General features: G+C 39.8%; 1 protein-coding gene across 1 annotated transcript; it reads right to left on the bottom strand.

Annotated features, from left to right (window-relative positions):
• Nucleotides 1-15057: 15057 nt before the first annotated feature.
• On the bottom strand, nt 15058-16476 carry CNR1 (cannabinoid receptor 1). The gene is made up of 2 exons (XM_081526148.1): nt 16415-16476; nt 15058-16315 (listed from the first exon to the last, which is right to left on the bottom strand). Exons 1-2 carry the CDS (start codon nt 16474-16476, stop codon nt 15058-15060), a joined length of 1320 nt encoding a protein of 439 aa, XP_081382274.1.
• Nucleotides 16477-16690: the final 214 nt, after the last annotated feature.

Here is a 16690-nt window from a genome sequence, read left to right as displayed (position 1 = left end):
CACCCAGGAGGCTCTGGGGAGAGCTATGTGGCACTGAATTTGATCATAGAAGACAGAATCATATTTTAAAAAGAATTTTCCCAGCAGTTCGGCTACACAGCAGAGATTTGCCATTTTTCTTTTCAGTGTTGGCTGCAAACACCACATGTGGGACAGAGTAAGGGGACTGGAACCTATTAGAGATGTATGGGAAGATATCTAGTCACTCTGACATGAATTGCACTACTGTCTTATTTTCTAAATGCTCCCAAATATAATGTGACATGAATGTAGCATTTTATAGACATAACATGTTCTCACAGAAACGATCCCATTTCATCACAGTTCTAGCCCATTGGTTCTGAAGAGCAACCAGGAGAACAATTTCTGTTGTTCAGTCATGTCAGACTCTCTGTGACACCATGGATTGCTGCACGTCAGGCTTCCCTGTCCTTCACTGTATCCCAGAGTTTGCTGAAACTCATGTCCATTGAGTCGGTGATGCCATCCAACCATCTCATCCTCTGTCGTCCCCTTCTCCTCTTGCCCTCAATCTTCCCCAGCATCAGGGTCTTTTCCAATGAGTCGGCTCTTTGCAACAGGTGGCCAAAGTATTGGAGTGTCAGCTTCAACATCAGTCCTTCCAATGAATATTCAGGGTTGATTTCCTTTAGGATTGACTGGTTTGATCTCCTTGCAGCCCAAGGGACTCTCGAGAGTCTTCTCCAGCACCACAGTTTGAAAGCATCAATTCTTCAGTGCTCAGCCATCTTCAGTGGGCTTCCCTAGTAGCTCAGGTGGTAAAGAATATGCCTGTAATGCAGGAGACCCTGGTTTGATTTCTGGGTCAAGAAGATCCACTGGAGAAGGGATAGGCTAACCACTCCAGTACTCTTGGGCTTCCCTGGTAGCTTAGCTGGTAAAGAATCCACCTGCAATGCGAGAGACCTGGGTTCGATCCCTGGGTTGGGAAGATCCCCTGAAGAAAGGAATGACTACTCACTCCAGTATTCTGGCCTGGAGAATTCCATGGACTGTATAGTCTATGGGGTCGCAAAGAGTCAGACTCGACCGAGCGACTTTCACTTTCAGCCATATTTAGTCCAACTCTCACATCCGTACATGACTACTGGAAAAACCATAGCTTTGACTATACAGACCTATGTCAGCAAAGGGTCAGAGAACAATTACTGGGGCCCCATCGATGGGGCAGGAATAAAGTATGGCCAAGCTCAAACTTAGACCTTACGTCAAGCCTTGAACCTAGGCCTGACATCCTTTCCAGGACATCACAGTGGCTTCACGGAATCTTGGCAGCTTTGGGGAGCCAGGGAGCAGGCTGCTGCTTGATGACGATAGCCTTTCTGGAGAACCTTGGGAGAGGTCCAAGACTGAGGGCTTAGCCTCAGCACCCGGTGGACATGGACAAAATCACTGCTAAATGGATATAAAGTCCCCTCTGGCTTGCTCCCATCTTGTTTATGTTCTTCTCTCTGCTACTTCGGAGCTAATTATGCGGTCTGCTGAGTGTCTCTGCTCCCAGACCTCATGCTGCCTGTTCTCTGACCATTCGCCTGCCTGTTATTTCTGTCAGTAGATAGAGGTCAGCCAGATAAGGCATCAAACTTTAATCAGCCTCCTCTCCCACTTGTTAGCATCAGTAGAAAAATCTTAACAGAATGTTTCATATTTAGCTCTCAAGGATTTGGACATCCAGGGATTATTTATGGATTTCATTACTCACTTTATTCCATTCACTATTATTGTGAAGAGCTGAGGTTTGCCTATATTCTTAACATAATTTCAAGTTTGCAGAGGGGTCTTATGCCCTAAGGAACTGAACGTACTCAGTTCATTATATCTATCCACTCAAACAATTCTGCATTACAGAATACAGAAAGATGCAAGAAATGCTTCTGCAGGATTAGAGGGTAGGAAGAGTAAAAAAAAAAAATTAAACTGTAAATATCTTCCTTTGAACAATAGAGCTATTTCTTAAAAGTTATTAAGAATTGGATTTATGCAAAGCTACAATGAGGTACCACCTCACACTGGTCAGAATGGCCATCATTAAAAAATTTACAGAGACTTCCCTGGTCCAGGGGCTGGGATGCCATGTTCCCAGTGTAAGGGGCCCAGGTTCGATCCCTGGTCTGGGAAATAGAAACCGCATGCCAAAACTAAGAGTTCACATGCCACAACTAAAGATTCTGAATGCTACAACTAAGACCCAGCACAGCCAAATAAATAAATAAATAAAAGTAAATATTTAAAAAAGTATCTACAAGTAACAAATGCTGGAGAGGGTGTGGAGAAAAGGGAATCCTCCTACACTGTTGGTGGGAATGTAAATATGGAAAACAGTATGGAGGTTTATCAAAAAGCTAAAAAGAAAGTTGCCATATGATCCAGCAGTCCCAGGGCATATATCCAGACTAAACTATAATTTAAAAAGATACATGCACCCCTATGTTCATAGCAGCACCATTCACAATAGCCAAGACATGGAAACAACCTAAATGTCCATCAACAGATGAATGGATAAAGAAGATGCCGTACATATATGCAGTGCAATAGTACTCAGCTGTGAAAAATGCCATTTACAGCAACAAGAATGGATCTGGAAATTACCATACTACATGAAATAAGTCAGAAAGAGAAAGACAATTACCATATGATATCATTTATATGTGGAATCTAAGATGTGATACAAATGATTTTATCTACAAAACAGAAACAGACTCAGACACATAGAGAACAAATTTGTGGTTGCCAGGGGGAAAGAGGATTGGGGGAGGGATGGATTGGGAGTTTGGGATTAGCAGATGCAAAGTCTTATATATAGAATGGATAAACATCAAGGTTCTACTGTATAACATGGGGGATTATGTTCAATATCCTGTGATAATCCATAATGGAAAAGAATATGAAGAAGGATGCATATATATATGTATAACTGAATCACTTTGCTATAGAGTAGAAATTAATACAACATTGTAAATCAACTACACTTCAATAAAATAATTTTTTTTAAAAAAATGGGATTTAGGAACATTTGGTTACATTTGAAATCTAGTAGAGGAGTTGACAATTCAAGGCATACCCTGCTATGAGCTCTTTTGCAGGTGCAAAGTATCTTTGTGAGGAAATAATTCCTTCCCCATTTGTCTTTTTTATGAATTTGAGTTTGGATCTATCAAGCTGTCTTAAAACACCTGTATAGCTAAATCTGCCAAGATGCTTTTCATTGACTACCTGGTAGATGAACAAACACATTTTCTCGTGGCAAATGAGAAGTTGTCTGGCCATTTTCACATACAAAGGTGAGAAGTGCTTATCGTAAATTGGACAAAAGGCTTTTAATGGACCACACCTGATTAGGTTCCTACAATTTTTGAACACTCACTCTCTGCCTATGGGAGAAAAACAAATGGATCAGTTTATACAGCCATGTTTAGAAGCTTCTACTTTATGTAATGTTAAATCTATTGGTTATTGTGTTTACATATATTTAGGTAGGAAAGACCCATTTGTTTTTAGGTTTCTAAATCTAATATCTTTGCAAATACTTTAATCACTTGCCTATGGAGTTTTCATTAGACTCAAAGGGTTATATAAGCTCATTTTCATTCATAAATTGCATACTCTTTTCTGCTCTTTATACCTCATTTTTACTTTGCTAGCTACAGGGACAAAAAACTAGTGTTTTTACTTCCTGTTTTCCAGATAATTGCTATCTTTTGCTGTCCTTGATGCAAATGTCTTCTGAGTTCCAATACAAACACATAGTGACATGTAAAACAAGCCAGAAAATTTGTAAGGGCTTCAAGTATAGTAAAGCTGATTTCCCCCAGAGCTTTCATTTCTCTTGGCCCACTGCCTATCATCTGAATATCGTAGCCTTGGACACATAGGAAAGAGCTTCCTTTTTAGACTGGTTTGTTCCATTTATTGTCAGAGACAATAGCAATGAGAGTAATGACATTAAGCTCTGTTGCCAAGTCCCATAGTTCACGACTGTTTCCTGGCATTGGCATTCATCCTCCTCCTTTCAATTAAGATGAGAAGTCATATGTTGGTTACATGCTTAGTCATCTTTAGAAGCAGCCCTGGAAGCACTTTTGGTTGTCCTTCAACCTTAAGAAGTCCAAGCTCTCCATAAGGAGAGCCATGGAAGCCAATTCCATTGGTGGACATGGCATTTTAACCATAATATTGTCTGTTTCTAGCTTCAAACTATCAAGGGTGGTCTGTGAATATGCACACAAAACCTCAAGAAGCTCCCTGTTCTACTGCAGACATCTCCTGAGGCCACCTTGTTAAAGAATTTACTTTCATAATCAGTTTCTCAGAATCAATATTTCTTTTCCTATTTCCCTCCACTGGGACATAATGTGATTAGAACAAAGAACTCTCATGCTTTGGGACTTACCAGAATTGTTGCTAAAGGAACACTGTCCAGCCGTCCTTTTCTCAGATGTGAACTCAGCTGTCTTCTGTTCACATGGCCGTGGCAGTGGCTGTGAGAGCAAGAGAGCTTGGGACTGGGTCTCTAGGGGAAGCAAACATGCCCCCAGTTTCTTGGAGGGGCCTCGAGAAGGGACATCTTGTGCCAAGATCTTTGTTGATTCATATTTGCTGTAACAGTCACATGCTCCATCTTGCTCATCTTTCCCTGGAGGCTGTCCTTAGGAGACAGTGGCATTTTGTATTAAGTGTGATCTATTCTGGATCATTCAAAGGAGATGTTTGTACTTATGTAATGTCAGTGAATAATGCTGAAATACGTAGGACTTTCCCTTTTGTTAGGAAATGGAGGACATTTTCTATCTCTAATTCCTCAATCAGTGGGAAGGAATTAATACTTGAAAATATTTGCATTGGATGACCAAGTAAGACAAATTATTCATAGCCACCTATGTTAGAAAGATAGGAATTTAATAAGACATGCAATCAGAGGCTGAGTTGAACAAATAAATGGTCTCTGTCCCTTTCTAGAATAATCAGAGATTTGAACAAAGCACAAATCAGAAAAATTGTTGTTAGGTTTATAAGTGCAAGTAAATAAAACCTATCTTAAAATATGTGGCAAAGTCTCCCCCTCCCTTAAAAAACACAAAATGTCTGGGTAGATTTTGTGAACACAGATAAAGTGAAATATTGGCAAAAACCGAAATATGCAATTAATTTGGAAAAGGATTAATGCCAGAATATTTTAAAGCTTTATTTCCCTCCCCACAGCATAACTCAAAGATGTTTTCAGTTTTTTTCTTCCCTTTGAAAATTCAGACTCCTAATAGAAAAATACCTGTGTAATTCATTATGAATGAAGTAATTTTATCAGGTGTAGGGTTAGGTTGCTTTGGACAGTTTTAAAAGATTCTCCCTTTTAGTTCTTATCTACTTGTTCCCTGAAGGATTTCTGTATCTCTTAGGGGAAACCAGGCAGTAGCGGCAGTAATAATCTTTTTTGCAAAGAGGGCAAGAGGGCACAGGGTTGGCGGCCTCAAGGGCTGGTGTTCAATATCGTCCCTGTCATCCGGAGATCACAGGCTTTGCCCCAGCCCAGGGGAATAATGACCAGGAACACTTTGTGACTGATGACTGCTCTGTTTGGGGAGCAAATTGATGTTCCTCAGTTCCTAGTGAATAATGTTCTTTCTAGCAGTAACAGTGATGTCATCAGTAGGGAAAATATGTTACCAGTTAATGACGAAACAGGATAGAGAGCCCTCACCCTCATCTCTGGGTGCCTTACTGGGCCAAGCAGGAAGTCATACTTTCACATAATACACAATGCTTTGTAAAAACAACAACAACAACAACAAAAAACAAACTCTTTGAACCAGCAGAACTAGGGAAAAGGCTACCTAAATTCTGATCTTTTTTGGCTGATTATGAATCTGCTCAGGTCTCTGTAAATCACAGTGAGGTGCACCAAGAACGATGAATCTCCTTAGCATTCATGGCCCTTGGTGATCTGGTCCCTGCCCCATCCCCAATACTCTCCTCTGGGTACCACATCCCAGCCACACCAGACTATGTGTCATTCTCTGGACATATCATCTAACTCCCTTAAATCTCTCACCTTGTCTCTCCCACCCCACCCTTATTTCTCTCCCTAGAGCATCCTTTATCTCTATTTTTCCCCTTTTCTTTTCTCCTGGGTAGCTCTCTCTTGGTCTTCAGTGTTCAGAGCAGTATCACATCTTCTTCCTATGTCAGTTTCCTGTGCCTTTTCTGGTTTTCCATAGCCTTGTTCTTTTTAGCTTTGGTTGCGTTGCACTGAGGTTGACTGTTTAAGTGTTCACCTTCTTTCATTAGATCTTAAGTAATTTGAGGACTTGTCATGGTAGATAGTCAATAAACATTGTTTGAATAGAAGAAATTCATGGAACTGTTTGCTAAATGGAGATTGGCTTAAGGCTATCAACTTAGTAACTCAGTAGGGGCTGAGTCAGTCTGATCTCTACCACTCACTGGCTATGCAACCTTGGGCAGGTTACTATCTGTCCAATGGGAATAATGATCTTGGGTTGGCCAAAAAGTTCATTCAGGTTTTTTCTGTAGGATGTTTTGGAAAACCCAAATGAATTTTTTGGCCAACCCAGTAGTACTTCACAGGTTAGTTGAAAGGTTTAAATTAGATACAGCATCTCCAAACAGGTGAGATAATGCTAACCATTACTGTCATTTCAAGAACAACGTAAGTTCTTAGTAAATACTCGTTAAATTGTATTTTAACAAGTTACATTTCATATACTAGTAGAGTATTATTTCCTGGATGCCTTGTTCTTACAACTTAAAAATAAAGCACATTTTTTAAGTTAAAAGAATTAAAGTGAAAACTGTGTGGTAAGAAGTGGCCAAAGAGCTTAGGGAAAATAAGCTGCTATAAGAGGGATCAGAAATATATTTGTAGCACCCAGCTCAAGGGATAAAATCAATCAAACTTCTCAGTCACTGTTTCAGCTACCCAAGGTGAGTGATGATTCATACTAGGCAAGTGATAAAGAACACAAATTTAATTTATTTTTACATCCAGAATAGGTTTGATAAAGTTTTGAATTGCTGTTGTCTGGCGAACAAAGTTATCTGATTAGAACCGTGCACCTGATCACACCCCACACAACTTTGCAATGTGGTGGAGGAAAAGATCCTGAGTTCAGAGCCCAAGGACCAGAAGTACCAGAGATTCAACTATCCATGTAACCCTAGGCAAGATCCACACCTACATATGTGGAAGTGTGCTGTAAAACACAAGACTTTGGGCGTTATTTGTACTATGCATTCTGATAAGAAAAGTTAAGTTTTCATCTTTCCATTTCCTAGCACAGAGGAAGCTTTCAAAGAATACTTGTGGAATATATGGCTTTCAATGAAGAATGGATGATGAGTGGAGGCATTGTGGTTTAATAAAATTAACATGGGCTTTAGAATCAAGAAGGCTTGAGTTCTATGTGTTCTTTACCTCACTGAGCTTTCTTCTCACAACTGTAATATGATGGTAGTGATGCATACGTAACAGAGTTGCTGAATGTATATCATCATGTCAATATAAAGTGCTGATGCAATGCCTGTCATTCATAGGCACAACAAAATGTAGCTTCTTTATTCTTGATTATTAGCTAAAGGACTAGTATAGACAATAACTGAGTAAAATAAAATGAATTATTTGAACATTAGTTAATTTACACTTGGGCTGGTATAGTTCTTCACAGTTTTCAAAGCTTTTCAAAACACTTTACATCATCTGATGCTACTGATATTTTCAGAGCTGGCATTTTTACTGATAAGAAAACCAAATCAGAGATTGTAACACGTCCAAGGCCAAATAGCAATAAAGTGACTGATCCAGCACTACATCCTGGATCTAATGATTTCTTCTCCAGTGTACTCACAGCAAAATAGCCGCCTCTGTCAGAGCTGCATACCTTTGACATTTGTCATGATTCTGATGTTAGCCAAAAAGATTGCATGCTGGATAGGAAATGCTTGAAGATTTTCAAATGAATCAGACTTACCCAAAGAAGTTAAGAATTCTATTATTATCATTATTAAAATAAAGAACTGGGGACTTCCCTGGTGTCCAGTGGTTAGGACTCTGTGCTTTCACTGCAGGGCATGCAGGTTTGATCCCTCATCAGAGGACAAGATCCCACAGGACACGTGGCATGGCCAAATAAGGACATCCCTTAAAAAAATAAATAAAGTAAAAATACTAAAATAAACAAATGAGTAAATAACCGAAGTGCTGCATTTCCTTCTCCAAGTAATGTAATTACTTAGTTAAAAGAAAAATTATTCCATTGCTTTACCAGTATTTGAGTACCCATGTTCAAAGCAATGAATAGGTGCTGCAGTTAATACTGGGGAGTCCCAGAATTTCATTTGGCTTTTAATATAAGATTGCAACTGTATATTTTAATTACTCATCCCTTTCGGCATTCCTTCCTGTCACTCTCTTTCCCATTGGATATATCATAGGGAACTATATATCTTATAATCCTGTATATTCATTACTCAGCCTTACCCAGAAACTTGTAAAGTAGCTCATAAGTAGCCTAACAAGTATTTCTGAAAGGTACACACCCATTCTGTACATTTCGTGGCTCCTAAGCTAATCAGATAAGTACATTCCAAATTTCCCTTACCAGCATTCCAGGGACACAGAGTTGAAGAACAATGATAATGTATATTCCTCACTTTCCATATTCCAAGAGTGAACCAAGAACTTCACATGTTATCACCTTCTATCAAGGAGTCACACTTACCATAGAATATTCTAGAGGGGAAGGTGAAATTTGTCTATTTGGAAACATCTAGGGGCATATTGTGGAGTTTCTTGCATATCTCAATTGTTTTTCTGTTTCTACATCATTCTTAATTTGTATTTCAATACAGATGGCAATGCGTATTACTGATTGGGGTCAGTTTTGAGTTTCAAGATGCTGTATGAAGGTACTGAAATAAGTATTAGGTTGGTGCAAACGTAATTGTGGTTTTGGACCGTGAATTTTAAATCATTATAACTAGACTCAAACACATCTTTATTAACCAAAATAGGAACCATTACAATCAACACATTTTTGCCAGTGAGAAATAAGTTTGTTTATTCTTGTAGTATAAAATCTATGCTTCAGGAGTCGACAAACTCTTGGAAAGCATTTTCTGCCTCCTTCTGGTTGTGGAAGCATTTTGCCTGCAAAAAAGTTGTTGAGATGCTTGAAGAAGTGGTAGTCAGATGTGAGAGGTCAGTAGGTGAGAGGTCAGGTGAATAAGGTGGATGAGGCAAAACTTTATAGCCCGACTTGTTCAACTTTTGAAGCATTGGTTGTGTGACATACGGTAGGGTGTTGTGAAGAAGAATTGAGCCCATTCTGTTGACCAATGCCAGCTACAGACATTGCGGTTTTCAGTGCATCTCATTGATTTGCTGAATATACTTCTCAGATATAATAGTTTCACTGGGATTCAGAAAGCTATAGTGGATCAGGCCTACAGCAGACCACCAAAGAGTGACCATGACCCATTTTTGGTGCAAATTTGGCTTTGGGAAGTGCTTTGGAGCTTCTTCTTGGTTCAGCCACTGAGCTGGTCATTGCCAGTCGTGGTACACAATCTACTTTTTGTCACACGTCACAATCCTATTGCGAAATAGTTCATTGTTGTTGCGTGGAATAAGAGAAGATGACACTTCAAAAATTTTTTTTGATTTCTGGTCAGCTCTTGAGACACCCACTTATCAAGCTTTTTTGCCTTTCCAATTTGCTTTAAATGTTGAATGACCATACAGTGGCTGACATGGAGTTCTTCGGCAACTTCTCATGTGGTTTTAAGTGGATCATCTTCGATGATTGCTCTCAATGGCTGTTGTCAAATTCTGATGGCCAGCCACTGCACTCCTCATCTTCAAGGCTCTCATCTCCTTTGCAAAACTTCTTGAACCACCACTGAACTGTGTGTTCCTTAGCAGTTCCTGGGCCAAATACACTGTTGATACTGCAAGATGTCTCCACTGCTTTACAACACATTTTGAACTCAAATAAAATCACTCAAATTTGCTTTTTGTCTAATGTCATTTCCATAGTTAAAATAAATATAAAATAAACAGCAAGTGATAAGTCATTAGCAAAAAAAAAGAATAAACCAAGAAATACACATTAAAATGATGTGTAACATATCCACATTTATTAAGAATGTATTCCAATATCAAATGGCAAATTTCAACAATGTAAAAACCACAGTTACTTTTGCACCAACCTAATATCTTATTCCCTTCAAGCCCCAATATAAAAATTAAGAATTAAGAACACATGTCATTTGCTCTTTGCTAGAAGCATTTAGCTCATGCAGTTAACTACAATGTTTACTAAGAGAAGAATGAAAAGTTTTAATTACAGTTATTAGAAAAATAAAGACGATCTATTTTCAAACATTTGTCAATTCATCATTTGAAAATTTTAAAAACTTTCAAAATTGACTGCAAACATACTTTATTTCAGACAGTAATAATGTATAAACTTCATTGTAATGCTTTTTTACTTCATTATAAAATTTTCTATTTTCTCCTACTGTTCAAATAAAAATATGCTTTTATAAATAAGTTAAGCTGAAAAGTAATTATCTTTTCACATGCTTCAGATATATGATGTTATAAATTCTTTAGATTTATATATTTTACTAAATCTATGAAATTCAAATTTAATTTATACATTATGAGTAGTACATTTGCTTTAACTTACTGCAAAATCATTAAACTCTTTAATTAAATAATGATTTTAAAAAGTATGGCAGACTTTTCCCTTTATTATGTAAATGATGCTTTTTGCATTTTTTTCTATGTTAAAAATGAATATATTAACCTAATCTGTTCTCATTTCTCAAATAAAGTCTTCATTGCTTTTGAGGAACAAATCAATCTTTCAGAACTTAAACCTCAAGTGTTTTGACATTAGACTGTGAAATAAGGCAGAATTCAAAGACACTGTGTGTTCTTTGTGATAATCTAGGATTTTTATTTGATTCCAGGTAACTTTGGACAATAGACATGATGGGATGTTTTCTCTTTGAATAAATAACAATTTAATTACACCACTGAAATAAAATATAGTCTGGGCTTAATACATTGTAAATATTACAGAAGTACTACTTCACTCTAGTAATTTAATGACTGAAGCTACATTGAATAACAATCTTACTAATACTTGTGTACAAAGTTTTATTACTAACAAAGATATTGCAGCGGTTGCAAGGATGTTACCAGCTCAACAAACATCTAACAATATAGTATTTCTCTAAGAGGAAAAGTAATCATGTTTGATTTACAGACAATAAAGAGCTATGTTTTCCACTTGAAACATTGGAAATAAGAATCCAGATCATCTGGTATCTTGATTCATATTATTACAAGAAAAGGTTTCCTTCCTTGGGGACGCCAATCATCCCCAGCAGGCTTAGTACACTAAGTTGATGTGAAGATAGCTTTTAGGATGCCACAGCAGTGTAAAGAAACTCTCCTATCTGAAAATTACTGATTTGTAGGCCACTGCTTAAACATCTGACTTTTTGAAAACCTATTTACATACATTCAGCCCAAATCAGTAGATAAAATGTTTTGTCTATATTACAGTAGGCATTGTTAACATTTCATCAGAAGGCCAGTGCAAGACAATTGTTAATAACCATTGCCCAGCATTTAGGAGATTTTAAAATATCATACAAATATACAGTTAGATTGTGAGAAATCTAATTTTGCGCATGATATTGGTGGTCTCTTTTACAGACATAAGATGGCAGAAATTAATCAACAGGACAGTAATTAGAATGCTACTCATCAAGGGTCTAATTCTCATCTGGAGGTTGGGTCTGTTTCCTGCAGTGTGGGTTTAGGCAGCCACAATTCCATTACACTTAATGCCATTTGGACTCAAAGTGATAGGGAATCTTGGGGATCATCTCAAGTATAGGCATATGTCTGTAGCTTCTTCCAGATCCATGTTTCTTTTATGTTTATTTCCTATGTAATGGAAAGTAGGGATTCTTAGACACAGCCCTCTTTTTCTAAATGAAACTGTGGGTCTGGCATTGAAAGATTCATCATTACTCTGGAGAAACCAAGCAGGTTGGCAATTTGGCCCTTTCTGAAGACATATATGATGATGAAATGCATGGTCAGGACCCATATGTCAGCCTCAGAGGAAAGAAGATAACTCTGAAGCTAGACCTTATAAAATGTACTGAAATCTAAATTATATTTAAATCAATGGATCTCATTAAGGGACTAATTAATGAATGATACTAATGAATAATAATTCTAATGAGTATATTCATTGGGGAGAACATTTGAGTCACTTGGGTTAGGAAATGGTATTAAAAGTGTCAAAGTGAATCAAACTCGTTTAAATGTTTTAAAATGAAGGTGGCATAACACATACAGGATGATATTTCACAGATATTTCTTAGAATATCAATAAGCACCAAGTTTAGTGCTGTCAGCCCCATTGTCCCTTAATTGATTATATATGATTAAGATCTTGTAAGCACAACACACTATAAAATCTACTTTGCATACACACAAATACAGTTTCAAAAATGAATCCTGAAATTTTTCTACCAATAACAAGAATTTCATCTTCACCAGCTCTTCATAGCTGTGAAAAGAGCATTGGCATTGCCTGGTGAACTCAGAGATATGTGGATTCATCTTCAGGGTAATTTGGGACTAAAGAGTGGCAAATTCTTCAATGGAAACTAGAAACCTTGGTGAGTTTTTTCATAAATAATCTTTTGTCTTCCTAAAGAGATCTTATTAATCCTCTAGCACCCTGAGTCCTCATCTGCATATGACAGAGAGGTAAAGTGAAGGAACCAGCAGGCAGATTCGAGTTGTACAGACAATTAAAAGCATCTCAGCTTGGTCCACAAGCCACATTCAGCCTTATACTGCAAGAAACAACATTGCCCCATCAGGCTGCTTGGGTACCACATAGCTAGCGATCACCAGATTAGCTAGCTCTCCACTTTACATCAGGCTATGCAGGCCTATACAGGCTATGCAAAAGCCATGTTTTATCCATTTAGGGAAAAGGTAGTCTGCAAGCAAAATTTGTCAGAGTTGAATGGCTTCTTAAGCGCTATCAATGCTTATTGTGAAAGGGCCTAATTCGGAGCACCCGTGGCACCACTGAGGATGAAACTGGAGCGTAAGAAGAAAGCAAGCCATGTTCATCTTCATGCCTTAGCAACTCTAGCTAACCAGGAGCAGAGGAGAGCCTCTTCCTTAGCCTAAATCTATACAGGCAAAGTCAGGTGCTGAGTTGTCACCAAGGGCATCTGCTTGAAGCACAGAAGAAGCCACATGACCTCCAGGCCTCCATCCCAAGGGTGTCAGCTCCTCACTGCCCTTTTCTGTCTCACTCACTGTCTGATTGGCCTTCTTACCACATGAGCCAGATCTGGTAGTCTCACTCCAGTGAGCAAGGGATAGAACTACTTAAACTGGGATCTCGCTGCCTACACACACAACTAAACTGTGTTACTACTGCGTTTTGTTCTTTCTTTTAGAACCACTTCTCTTATAATGACTTACATCTCCATGGACTTGATCCACATTAGGTGATCAGAAATCAAAACACTTCCATTTCCTGACATGAACACTATACAGACCGTGACTTGAGTGTTCATGATCAGTGATTCCTTGCTAAACACTGGTCTTACGAAATATCTAAAGGTCAGTTTAGTAATCCTTGATCCAGTTTCAAAGGGGGAGGGTTCTGAAGGTTTATGGTCAGTGTGTTTACCAACAAGATTTCCGGAAGAACTCAATTTTAGAAACTGAATTCATGTGTGAGAGTGCAGCAAGGGGAACAGCGTACATGTGGTCACAGTTTTCTCACTTTAAGACATTACTAGAACAGTTACAGGATAGAATCACACACATACACACATTTACATTCACACATACAGTAGAATTTTACTGATCCAGACAATACGTCTTTTCAATTAAGAAAAAATGAAGACTGTTGTTTGGCCACCCAGGCATGAAATCTACTTAAACCTGGAATATAAGGATGCAGTACTCTTCAAGTAAACAGCGATTGCACAGTGCTAACAACTTACATTAAGATCGACACATGCTGTCTTAAGAGGTCCAGTAAGAGCTAAAGACTAAAGAAAGTCAGTGATGTCAGCCAAAAGTCAATAAGTCGTCCCTCTTTTGTTCTGCCTGTAATCCATCACCCAGCAGAACAGTTAGAGTCCAGAAGATAATATGAGTCCTCGTATGAAAATGCAGGACTAAGAAAATTTTAAGTGTCAATGAGTTCTGCTCAAGACTTTGGACAGTCTTAAAATTCTCCTTGTTGGATTAACAGAAAAATAAAACTTTGTGGCTATTTCAATGTCAAATTTTAATAGAGATTTTTGAAAAAATATTAAGGTTTCTAAAGTTAGATCATGGGCAATAATGCTTTAAAAAGTGGTCTCATTGGCGTATATCCACTGCTTAGGTTCCATTGGTCTCATAGAAGCCCACCTTGCAGTTTCGCTGAACTAGACAAATATAAATAACACATAGTAAACACTGATACACATCTCACAGGACACACTGCATGTCACAAAATAGCTCTACTTTAGTCCTAAAACTGTTGTAAAAATGGAGATCTCTCAGATATCAGAAGTATCTCTGATATTTCTGGACAAGTACATTTCACATTATAATGAAAGTTGTGATTACAAAGGCATTACTCATTTAATGGCCTTTTTCTGTGGGTACTTGGGCTTTCAACTGTGTAGCCGAAAGTGTCTCTCTTATTTCATTGAGACTCTGCATGGACCTTCCAGTCCCTGAAGCCACAGGCTCTCTTCCCTGTAAACCTCCAGAGAACTGAGTTTGAGGACCTACACTACAGAAACGTTAGAGAACTGATAACTGATCATGGTGACAATCACCTTTTCACTGAGCGTGGTCAACTTAAAAAAATATAACCTATGAGAGGACAGACGCTTTTGGGTTTTGAGCTTTAAAAAAAAGAAAGAGAGAATTTTTTTTTCCGTGCAGCCAGGGAAGTATCTGGCTCACAGAGCCTCGGCAGACGTGTCCGTGGACACAGACATGGTCACCTTGGCGATCTTGACCGTGCTCTTGATGCAGCTCTCCGCGGCCCTGTGGACGCTGGCTGTATTGTTGGCATGTTTATGCAGGCAGTCCGAGTCCCCCATGCTGTTATCAAGAGGCTGCGCGGTGCCTTCGCAAGAGGGGAACATGCTCCGGAAAGCATGTCTCAGGTCCTTGCTCCGCAGAGCGTAGATGATGGGGTTCACGGTGGAATTCAGCAGGCAGAGCATGCTGCAGAACGCAAACACCGTCTTAATGAGCTTGTTCATCTTCCCAAAGACATCGTATACCATGATCGCGAGCAGAGGGCCCCAGCAGATGATCAAAACCACCAGGATCAGGACCAGGGTCTTGGCCAGCCGAATGTCCATGCGGGCTTGGTCGGGCCGTGTCACCTGCACCTTGCCGTCCTCGGATGTGTGGATGATGATGCTCTTCTGGGTACCACGCTGGATCATGCGGACGGCATGGCTGTGCGCCTTCCAGAGGATGTACATGTAGGCGTACACAATGAACAGCAACAGCACGCTGGTGACCCCAATCCAGAACATCAGGTAGGTCTCGTCGATGAGAGGGAAAATGTCTGAGCACACGGATTGCAGTTTCTTGCAGTTCCAGCCTAGCAGAGGCAGCACTGCGATCACAATCGCGATGGTCCACATCAGGCAAAACGCCACCACGGCCTTGGGCCGTGTGACGATCCTCTTATAGGCCAGGGGCCTGTGAATCGATATGTACCTGTCGATGGCCGTGAGGAACAGGCTGCCCACCGAGGCCGTGAATGAGGCCGTGACCCCACCCAGTTTGAACAGAAACACGTTGGGGCTGTCTTTGCGGTGGAACACGTGGAAGTCGACGAAGCTATAGACGAAGATGACGCTCCCCAGGAGGTCGGCGACCGCCAGGCTGCCGATGAAGTGGTAAGAGGGCCGGCAGCGGAGGCTGCGGGAGTGGAGGATGACGCACAGCACCAGCAGGTTCTCCAGGACCGTGAAGGTGCCCAGCGTGAGGGACAGCACGGCGATGGCCAGCTGCTGGCTGGGGTTCAGGATCATGAAGCACTCCATGTCCATAAAGTTCTCCCCACACTGAATGTTCTCGTCATTCTCCTTATAGGAGGACAGGGACTTGTTGTAAAATTCGGTGAGGTTCACCTGGTCTGCTGGGACCAGCTGAGGGCTGTCCCCTGCAGTCATCTTTTCTTGGAAGGGACTTCCCCTGAAGGAAGTCAGAGGAAATTTCTGCGGGAAGTACCCTAATTTGGATGCCATGTCGCTTTTGATATCTTCGTACTGAATGTCATTGGCACCCACGTACAGGAGGTCTGTGGTGATGGTTCGGAAGGTGGTATCTGCCAGGCCGTCGAGGATGGACTTCATCCCCTCTGTCTTCAATCAGGCCACACACACAGTGACTGAGAAAGAGCCCCGCAGCAGGGGACCCTGATGGGAGGGAAAACAGATAAGCTGAATGGTGAGAGAACCGGGAAAATTAAAACATACCAACCACAAAAAAATCCCCCCAAACGACTGCAAGCATCCCAACAATGTACCCTCATGTTATTTTATTCCTGTCTCTAAACATAGGTAAATG

Source organism: Giraffa tippelskirchi, chromosome 9, assembly GCF_054371585.1.
Source record: "Giraffa tippelskirchi isolate mGirTip1 chromosome 9, T2T-mGirTip1v1.2.pri, whole genome shotgun sequence".
NCBI classification, from domain to species: domain Eukaryota; kingdom Metazoa; phylum Chordata; class Mammalia; order Artiodactyla; family Giraffidae; genus Giraffa; species Giraffa tippelskirchi.
The sequence above is the reverse complement of the archived record's forward strand: the minus strand, read 5'-3'. Positions and strand labels throughout refer to the sequence as shown.

Excerpts from the sequence above, each read along its gene's own strand:
- CNR1 (XM_081526148.1), bottom strand. The coding sequence starts at position 16,476 with ATGAAGTCCATCCTCGACGGCCTGGCAGATACCACCTTCCGAACCATC. Across the intron at positions 16,316-16,414 it reads ACCATCACCACAGACCTCCT|GGGAAGTCCCTTCCAAGAAA; the intron begins GTACGTGGGTGC and ends GACTTCCTTCAG.